The following is a 10,800-nucleotide window of genomic DNA, read 5'->3' on the forward strand; positions in this document are numbered from 1 at the left end:
TGCATGCCATACTTTAATGACCAGATCCCAAAAAGAGTAAACTTCCAAAGGAAATCTCCATGGCCACTAACCAAGTAAGGCTCTAACCAAGCAAGGCTCTATCACTTTAACCAAATTACCCAATCCTAAACTTCCTTTACAGATAGGTTGAGACCACACTCCACTTCACCAAATGATCCCAACTCCTTCCCACAAAAAATCCCACATGGCCTTCTCTATTCTTTTAGCAATTGAGATAGGAATGCAAAAAAGAGACATAAAGTAAGTTGGCAAGATAGAGAGAACTGATTGAATCAATGTTAACCTCCCACCTCAAGAGAGACAAGCTTTTTCCACCCAACCTATCTCTTCTCAACTTTTTCTAACACAGGAAGCCAAATTCTACAGCCTTAGGATTCCCCCCTAGAGGTAATCCTAAGTATTTCAAAGGCCAATCATCACTCTTACACCCCACAGCAGAAGATAGTTAATTATGCGTGTGCTAAAAAAAGGATTTTATTCTAACTCGATTTATCATCACAGAGTATAAATTGGATTGTGCAATAAACCACAGAATAACTGAGAAAAATTTACCTTCAAAACGCAAGTCTCCAGCTGCTTCGTAGATTCTTTGTTTATACGCTCAATTTCTGCACATGCAATTCTCCTTTGTTCATCCATTGTATGAGCCGCAGATGCTGCAGACTCAGCAGCTTCAGCAGTCTCAGATAGTTTATCTGCTATATCTCTTATCGTTGAATCACGAGCACGGAGGTCCCTAGCCAAATTTTGTAATTCCTCATCCTTGACTCTTAGTGTCTCCTGCAATAAGCATAATCTCACTATAGTGAAGCTAGTAAAGCAAATATCTAGATGGACTTAATACTGGCATCATAAGATTAAATTTTGGCCATGTAAGGTGGCCACATGCCAAGCAAGGCTATATTGGACAGGACATGAGTTACATTTATCTTGTCAAGAAACTGGATCAATTTTTGGCCCCCACATTATAACCCCAACATCAAAATTTCATCCAAGGACCAGCAGCACATTGAAACTTGTCCGAGTTCTATGATTAGAAACTCTCACGCATAGGACAGCTATGAGAATTAGATATTTTCAAATTAATTGTTGAGAAAATAGAGCAGTAAGGCATTACATGCAATCTATAATTGTGTTGTGGATTGTAAGAATAAATAAGAATCAAGAAAGAGAAGCTTGGCGAAGTCTGAAAGAGTATAAAGAAGTCAGATTCAACAAACAGCTCTTAGAGTTTAAAGAGTAGTTTATCTAGTATACAGGCAATACTGTATTTATAAAACTCTTAGATGTCCCCAATATAGACAATAATTCCTGCACAGACGATCTTTAGATCTCAAATTAACCAAATAAATTAAATGAAGAACAAATGAAGACCTAATAACTCAAACTAAAAACTATTAGGGTACCAAAATATCCTTAAAGTAAAAGAAATACCGAAACAGGCAACGTACCTTCATAATGGATAGATCATCCATGGGACCATCAGTTATTCTATTTGTCATTGTTCCCAGAGCATTTCTCAAAGAGATCTGCATCGCTGCTTCAATTTCTTTAGAACATTCCTGGGCCGTTGAATTCGCAGCAGCAACTACTGTTGCAACTGTTCCTAATTTTGCAGAACCATTTCCACTTAAGGAGTTTACCGCTTCTTTATGGGCTTTCAGAACCAACTGTGCTGCACTGGTTATTGGAAGGCAACAAAACAGGGGGAAGTGAGATAAGAAAATCAACATTAAGATAATGCTAGCTCCAATATCCATATTGAAAAGGGAAAACAGCTGACTTGTACATGGACCTTAAAGGCAGGGAATACATCAATTATAGTACAAAAAACGATCAGCCAAATGAAAATGGTTTAACTGAATATCATAATAACCAACTGAACGCAAGGCCATTTTCCATTTATTTATACAAATTTTGATCCATTCATTCTTTCTTGCCTCTCCACCATGTGCAAGTTAGACCATTTGCACTACAGAACTTATTTAAACCAAAATGAAATTAACAATTGTCCATTACAGCAGAACATAGGATGAAAATAAACAACTAGTGGTTTCCTCGACAAGGCAAGGCATGGTAGGATAATCTCGTGCTAAAGAATTTGTGACATTATAGTTTTAAGAAAAATCCAGGTTCTTCAGAAAACCTTAAAATTTGCATTGTATTAAAGTCATAATCCACATTTATAGCTCCCAAAATGTTTTCTCTATTGCTGTTTCCAACATTGAATGACCAGATACTGATGCATTCTAGATTTTCAAGTTCTATAGTAACAGCTTTTTAATCTTCATACATAGCAGATACCTAGAAACAAGTTATCATACCAGTGTAGAAATAACAAAACATATCCAGTGTAGTAATTTGTAGAACAAGATCTAAATACTTACTGTAGAGTTGAAACCCAAGCTCTAGCTGCACCAGGAGTCTCTGCACAAAGGAAATAATCTTTCTTCTGTGGAGTCCCAATATCTAAAACATATCATTAAGAGGCCCAAACATAAAGCAAAACCAATTTAGCCATGCAAAGATTTTACTAAACCAAAAACATGCAAACTCATTTCTTTTAGAAGAAATAATTAGGTTAATAAGGATACAGAAACAGCAGCCATCATACTTGGGTAGTCCACTACAACAACACAAAGAGAACTGATATTAATAACCATTCAAAATAATTCCAATCAGACAACAAGTAGCAGTGCGGGCAATGAAGCAAGCATAACCATAGAAAATCAGTCTTACTGGAAGTTCACGGGAGATATTGCAATAGTGCTATTTTCATCAAATGTAATTGTTCCCTTGACGGTTGGCTCATTTCTCCTTGTCCTAAAATCAGTCAGCCAGCAAGTGAAAAACATCAAGTTTAATGTGTTCCAACTGAAATGATCAGAGCCCATAATGAAATTACACACAAAATGCACTTACTTGTATTCCATTTTTCCCGTGGTTGGGTCTAAGATCACCCACCTTTCGTTCCATTTCCTCAGCTATTAGAAAAGTACAGATTAAAGTTATAATTGTCACAAAAAAACAGATTTTGCTTTGCAAATTGAACTTGAAAAAACCCTAATCCATTCATTTCATTGACAAATTAAATAACTACCTGACTTTCTATCCATATCCAATCACAAGTGAACATGTGTTTTCCAGATTAAAGAAAATTCACATAAAATTGTAAAAGAATTCATGCCTATTAAGGGAATTAGGATTCCAACCTTAGAAATTATAACAAAGTTAAAAAAATTCACGAAAATTGAAAATCATCAAATCAAGAGACAAAGAGAAGATGATTACAGTTTCGGATCGCTTGAGAAGTGGGCCCTGCAACAAGCTGCGACCAGAACCAGAAGCAAGCTGCCGTTTGATCTTCTCCAAGCTGTTCTCTGGATCACCGACTCTCTGCTCCATCATCACAATCACTGAAATCAATAATTAAAAAGAGATAAAAATTTAAAAATTTACATTAATCACATGTACAGAGAGAAAGAGACTGACCGTAGAAGCACCATTAGTAGAAGCCATGTTAGATCGATTACTCGATCAAAAAAGCTTTTCTTAATATTTTAAATTAATAACTATTAATATTATTTCAGTGCGTGCGTTGTTCGTATTTCCAACAAGAAGGCTATTAGGTTGTTTCGTGGACTAGCTGTTGATGATGACCACGTCATCGTCATTTATTGTTTAACTTGCACAGATTCCAGTTTTTCACAAAACGGGCCGCATTGTGCTTTTCACACCCTTTTAAATTCTTATAAAAACCCGACATTTCTGAATGGGAGCTCTATTGTTAAGGAAATTACATAACAATTAACAAATTTGAATTTAGTTTGAATTTAACTAAATTAAAATATTTTTTCACCTAGAAATTATGAACCCTCCCATCTTTAAATAATATAATCAAAATTTTTTTGGCAAATTAAAATAATTTTGAGGCAATGAAGAAATAAATTATATAATAATAAGATTTTTAATATAAAAAGATATGTTTGGAACCTAATTAACTCTCTTGTAATTTTTGCCCTTTTTTGTAATTTTAGCAAGGTAGGAACTATATACGTAACAAATTGGGTTTGATACAAATTTTATAGTGGTGTTAATAGCTTGAATCCAAGAGAAAATGTTCTTGATAAGCATATTTTTTTCAGCGCTCAAAAGGATTTTATACTTTTTTCTTTTTTCATTTCGACCGCCAAAATTATCCCCAGTTAATTAATAAGCATTTTTTAACAATAATTTTCAATTAAATACGTCACATGACTTAGTTTTCTCTTAAATCTAGAGTGTTCTTGAAAAATTTCATGTCAAATAAATATTAAAAGAAAATAGAATTAAAATTGATAAATTTTATAATTTATAAAATTACTTATTTTACCATCCAATAGATGGGTTACTCAATTTTAATAGAATTATAATAATAATTCCAATTAAAAATACAACTATTTATTATAATTAAAACTATAATTGTGATTGTACTAAAACTAGGGATGGCAATTTGCGGGCTTGGGCCGGGCTTTTTAAAGCCCAGGCCCAAGCCCGCATCATTCAAACAAAGCCTAGGCCCTTCAAAAGCCCGCCCAACTTGGACGGGCCGAACTCGGGCCGGGCCTAAACGGGCCTGGGCCGGGCTCGGGCCGGGCTTGGGCTTTTTAAATGAGTTATAAAATATTTTTTAAATTAAGAAAAAATATTTAAATTAAAGATAATAATCTAATATATAAATAGAATAATGGTCAAATACATGAAATATTAGTAATACAACCTAATAAAATAACAAATACTAATATAAAAAATTAAACTAATTTAATATTTTGAATTTTTTTTTATTTAAATTAAATTTATTTTTTATTCATAAATTTAAAAAGCCCGGGCCAAGTCCTGGCTTTTTTGCGAAGCCCTTGTCCAGGCCCAACATATGTGGGCTTTGTAATTTTTGGGCCCATATCCAGGTCCATCCGTGCGGGCCGGGCTTTAGGCCCGCGGGCCTGGGCTGGGCTTGGCCGGGCCTGGACAAGCCCGGGCTTTTTTGCCACCCCTAACTAAAATATTGAGATAATAAATTTTGGCCATATAAATCCACCATTATAATCATTATAATTGTAATTGTAAAAAAAATAAAACACACACATAAAAATAATCAACTATTTTAAATTCAATTAATTACATAGTGAAAATAATTAACTAAATAATGATCTAAAATAACTTAATAAATATAATAATTCTATTTAGATTCTTAACAGAGACCAAAATCCCACTCAATTCTTCCACTAATCACCACTCTTTAATTTAAATTAAGTACAAAGATTTCCATAACTGATAAAATTAACTGATCTACACAACTTAAAAAATAAAATCTTTAATAAACGAACATCAAACAATGAACCATATCGAATCAAAACAAACAGATCTATCATATCATAAACAAACCCAGATACCAAAATCAAGTTTAAAACAAACCCATGAAGAAAATCCCAACCAATCATTGAAAATGATCAAAAACTAGAAATTGAAAATGGATAATAAGGGACTAAAATCGAATAAAAATTTTAGACCATAAGCCCATCAACCCAGAGAAATCAACATGCATTAAAAAAAAAACTAAAAATGCATTAACCCATTTTCATTTGTAAGTACCTTAGAATCCACAAAATGATTAACTACATCTTATTTGCATCTTCCAACTATGATAAATGAGGATAACCCTCTTTCTCGCTGCAATTCCAGTCGCAGCTGAAGCCATTCACCATCGATATCGCTTTTTGAAAGACTTATGCCACCACCAAAATTCATCTTGTTCATAACTAAAGATGTGTTTAGGGAGGCCCAACTGCTCCACCCATACATTTTTATGAGAATTCTCTTAAAAATGTATAGATTAGGATTCTCTCCTGATCTGATCATGATCTGAACAAACTAATTAATTGCTGATTAGTTGTTAACAAATAAAAAAATAAAAGAAGTTAAATTTTACATATACACTACCACTAAAAAACACATGATAAAAAAATTTTAAAATATCAATATGTTGGGAAAAATTCAGGTTTTTAGTTTTTATAAAACCTTTTGAAGATCGCTCTCATATAATATATAAGAATTTGTATTCTAGAAATCGTACCTTGAAAATCCGATTGGACTTTCTCCGTTGAAGTGATTTAGGCTCCTAGATCACGATCCGCCACCACACCTCTTGTTAGATCTCGATCTGTCACCACCACGCTTGCTAGATCATGAACTGTCACCAATGATCTTCCAAGTTATGACTCAGGTTTGATCTGCACTTGACGTGTGGGCGCCTTTATCACTACCAAAGCAACTAGTACGAGAAAATTTTTCTCTCAATAATAGAGAGAAAAATCTTTTTCTCTGATCTGTATAAAGTGGCTTCTTATTTTTTCTTTTGAGAAAATAAGCCTTATATATCTCCCTTTAGTGAAAACTCTAGGCTCCAAATAATGCCCAAAATAAAACTCACGTTACTTTTCATTTAATAAGGAACCCACCATGTAAAATAACATAAGGCCCCTTACAAATAAGCTAATTAAATGGAGCCTCCCACTAAATGATATATTTAGGTTTTTGACCCAAATAGCTAGTTATCTTGCTTATTAGTCCAGTAGTGGTGCAGTCAATTAAATGAGCTAACCCGGGGATCATTTGGGAACATACAATAGTGGCTATAACAATTAGGCCTGTAATTAAACTAGCCTAATTATTTAATTCCAAATCTACTCCACTAAAAGATTGGAACTGACTTCCATAATTGTATGCTCGAATAATAATTCGTCCCAAGCCACATTGATTTCTTTACTGCACAATCCTTTGTACCACATCGTTAATTAAATTGATACCTCAACTGTCCAATCAATTTAATAACATCTTATTCCTTGATCCTTACTGGTTTTCTCTAATGATCATTTTCAACATACTAAATATGTTGACACACTCTGGCCAGAGAATTCTATGATCAAGTGCCGAAAATCCATCAAGAGATGTGTTGTACAAATTCTTTATTATTAATCCATAACTCCAATACTCATAATTGCTCCCACCAAGATACCGGGTAATCTTGACCACAAGGATGTGTCGTGCCCATTGGTAACTCAAATGGAATAACAATTACAATCATGAAATCATAATTAACTCAAGATTAAGATTACAGTAAAATCAATGCCTATGAGATTTAATAAGTCTGACAATTATTACAAAGTTAATTAAATCTCATATGTGATCCTGTTCAATGTAGTCGTACTACATCAATAAATTCATACATGATTAAGACAAATCATTCAATGAATTTATTACAGTTTATACCTAAATAAAGTGCCCAACTTTATTTATCAACTGCGAACTGAATTTATTTAATCATAAGATAACTTGTATTTATGTCTTCTGTGAATCCACATGGTGATCACATAAATACATATAATATGATTAAATGGAATTTAATACAAATATTAATGCAATTAAGATATTTGAATAAAATACCTCATTTATTTTATTAATCAAAAAAATTATTTATTACAATTAAATAAACACATATGCTTTTAAAGAGCATATTCTCCCAACAATCTCCCACTAGCTCTCAAAGCATATTTGGCATCTCACGCATGCCCATGGATTCTAAGTGCAAGTTAAAAGGTTTCCCAGGTATGGCCTTAGTAAAAGGATCTGCCAAGTTTTGCTGTGACGCAATCTGAGTAACCTCCACATCACCTCTCTGCACTATATCCCTTATAAGATGATACTTCCTCTCAATATGTTTTTGTTTCTTGTGGTTCCTTGGTTCCTTAGATTGAGCTACCGCACCACTATTATCGCAAAATAATTTAAGGGGTGCAGTTACAGCAGGTACCACCTCAAGATCTTGTAGGAACTTGCGGAGCCATACCGCTTCTTTTGCAGCTTCGGATGCAGCCACATATTCAGCTTCAGTTGTGGAGTCTGCGATACAAGATTGTTTCACACTCCTCCAACTAATAGCTCCACTTCCCAATGTAAACACATAGTCGGAAATTGATTTTCTGGAATCCTTATCTGACATAAAGTCAGAATCAGTATAACCCACTGGAATGAGTTCATCATCAAAATACACAAGCATATAATTTTTAGTTCTTTTCAGATACTTCATTATATGTTTGACCGCAGTCCAGTGTTCAGGTCCAGGATTAGATTGATATCTACTAACCATCCCTACCGCAAAACAGATGTCTGGTCTAGTGCAAAACATGGCATACATGAGACTTCCCACAGCTTCTGCATAGGGAACTCGTCTCATTCTCTATATCTCTTCAGATGTTTTAGGTGATTGATCCTTAGAGAATGTAATTCCATGTCTGAATGGTAATAAACCAGTCTTGGAATTTTCCATGCTAAATCTAGCCAATATCTTATCGATATAGACCGCTTGAGACAAGGCTAAAGTTTTATTCTTCCGGTCTCGTAGTAACTTGATACCAAGAATATAACTTGCCTCTCCCAGGTCTTTCATATCAAATTGTTTCGCTAACCAACTCTTTATTGTAGTCAATACTCCTATATCGTTTCCAATTAGGAGAATATCGTCTACATAAAGAATTAGGAAGGCTATAGATTTTTCTTGAATTTTCTTGTACACACATGGTTCATCAATGTTCTGAATGAATCCAAACGATTTAATCGCTTGATCAAATCTGATGTTCCATGACCGGGATGCTTGCTTCAATCCATAAATGGATTTCTGCAACTTACATACCATGTGTTCTTGGCCTTTTTGTATAAATCCATCTGGTTGCTGCATGTAGATGTTTTCTTCAAGATGCCCGTTAAGAAAGGCAGTCTTGACATCCATTTGCCAAATTTCATAATCTAGCATTGCAGCAATGGAGAGCAGAATCCTGATGGATTTAAGCATAGCAACCGGAGAAAAAGTTTTCTCATAATCGATTCCCTCTTTCTGAGTAAACCCTTTAGCTACTAATCTTGCTTTAAATGTTTCCACCTTTCCGTCTACTCCTCTTTTTCTCTTATAGATCCACTTGCACCCTATAGGTTTTACCCCATTTGGTGCCTCTATAAGTTCCCAGACTTTATTGGAATACATAGATTCCATTTCTTGATTCATGGCCTTTTTCCAAAATTCAACATCTCTATCTATTAGAGCTTCGTTGTAACTAGTGGGATCTTGTACATGTTCATCTGAGATAGCCGTATAGGCTTCTCCTAAAAGCATGTATCTCGCAGGTAACCTAGTTACCCTCCCACTACGACGAGGTTCTAAAAGTGATGGTTGTTCGGAGTTAATCATGTGTTGATCATCTGGTTGTTGCTGTTCTTTCTGTTCTGTAACAGGCGTTGAAAGCTGAGCATCAACCTGATCACTGACGGTTTTTCAAGTATTACCTTACTCTTAGGTTTGAAGTTATTCATATAGTTTTCCTCAAGGGAAGTGAAATGTGTGCTCACGATCACTTTCCTATCTTGAGGACTATAAAATAAACCTCCCCTTGTTCCTTTGGGATACCCCACAAACATACAAACCTCAGAACGTGAATCCATTTTGTCTGCCTTTGGTTTCAGCACATGTGCTGGTGATCCCCAAATACGGACATATCGTAAACTTGGTTTGCGACCTGACCATAATTCTATTGGGGTTTTAGGCACTGACTTGGATGGAACTAAGTTCAAGAGATAAACCGCAGTTTGCAGTGCTAGTCCCCAAAAAGAGATTGGTAATGACGAATAACTAAGCATAGATCTCACCATATTCAAAAGAGTTCTATTTCTTCTTTCAGCTACCCCATTTTGTTGTGGTGTTCCCGGGGCAGTCAACTGAGATATAATCCCATTTTCAACCAGATACTCTTTGAAATCTCCTGAGAGAAATTCACCACCTCGATCAGATCGAAGTTTCTTTATGTTCTTATCTAATTGCTTTTCTGTCTCGGCCCTATACTCTTTGAATTTCTCAAGAGCTTCAGACTTGTGACGCATAAGATAAACATAACCGTATCTTGAGTAATCATCTGTGAAAGTGATGAAATACTCATAACCTCCTCGAGCTTGTACATTGATTGGTCCACATACATCTGTATGTACCAATTCAAGTGGTACTGTTGCACGTACTCCTTTGGCCGAGAATAGCCTTTTGGTCATTTTCCCTTCTAAACAGGATTCACAGAGTGGCAATGATTCATTTTCTAATGGACCCAAAAGCCCATCTTTGATCATTCTCTGTATCCTATTTTGGTTTATATGACCCAAGCGTAAATGCTAGAGGTAACATTGGTTGGAATAAATATTTCTTTTCTTAGATAAATGTGTATGCTCATCATTATTGATCACTGTGTCATGCATAGAATGGATCATTGGACTTAAATGATATAAATTATCTTCCAATGTACCAGAACAAATAAGTCTCTTATTATGAAAAATAGAAACAGAGGATCCAAAATTTACAGTGTACCCTTGCTTTGACAAACAAGCTACTGAAATTAAATTCCTCTTAATGTCTGGAACATAAAGACAATTATTCAAAACTAAAGTCTCATTATTAAAAGATAATAAAATAGATCCAGTCTTCACTGCTGACACAAACTGTCCTGTCCCTAACTGCAGCTTGACGCTTCCTTCACTTATTTTCCTGGTTTCCTGAAACCAATAAAGTGAATTACAAATATGATTAGTTGCTCCTAAATCCAACACCCAAGTGTCAATAGGATTCTGAACTAAACAGGCCTCAATTACAAAAAGATTTCCCATACCTGATTTCACAATCTTAGGGCAATCCTTTTTCCAGTGACCTTT

At 34.8% G+C, this 10,800-nt stretch overlaps 1 protein-coding gene across 2 annotated transcripts in view; it reads right to left on the reverse strand.

The window, feature by feature from the left end:
• Nucleotides 1-3,705, reverse strand: part of LOC18044821 (differentially expressed in FDCP 6 homolog) — a 7,534-nt gene extending 3,829 nt beyond the window's left edge. The window contains exons 1-8 of one of the 2 annotated variants that reach the window (XM_006437065.2): nt 3,514-3,705; nt 3,313-3,417; nt 2,944-3,005; nt 2,761-2,844; nt 2,616-2,647; nt 2,409-2,490; nt 1,473-1,701; nt 574-801 (exon numbers count right to left, since the gene is read on the reverse strand). In XM_006437065.2, coding sequence (XP_006437128.2) covers nt 574-801; nt 1,473-1,701; nt 2,409-2,490; nt 2,616-2,647; nt 2,761-2,844; nt 2,944-3,005; nt 3,313-3,417; nt 3,514-3,540 — 849 coding nt within the window. In that variant the 5' untranslated portion in view covers nt 3,541-3,705. Of the gene's footprint in view, nt 1-573; nt 802-1,472; nt 1,702-2,408; nt 2,491-2,615; nt 2,648-2,760; nt 2,845-2,943; nt 3,006-3,312; nt 3,438-3,513 lie in introns of both variants that reach the window. The other variant, XM_024186025.1, reaches the window with a different exon arrangement.
• Nucleotides 3,706-10,800: the final 7,095 nt, after the last annotated feature.

This window comes from Citrus clementina, unplaced genomic scaffold (assembly GCF_000493195.1).
Source record: "Citrus clementina cultivar Clemenules unplaced genomic scaffold, Citrus_clementina_v1.0 scaffold_4, whole genome shotgun sequence".
In the NCBI taxonomy this organism is placed as follows: domain Eukaryota; kingdom Viridiplantae; phylum Streptophyta; class Magnoliopsida; order Sapindales; family Rutaceae; genus Citrus; species Citrus x clementina.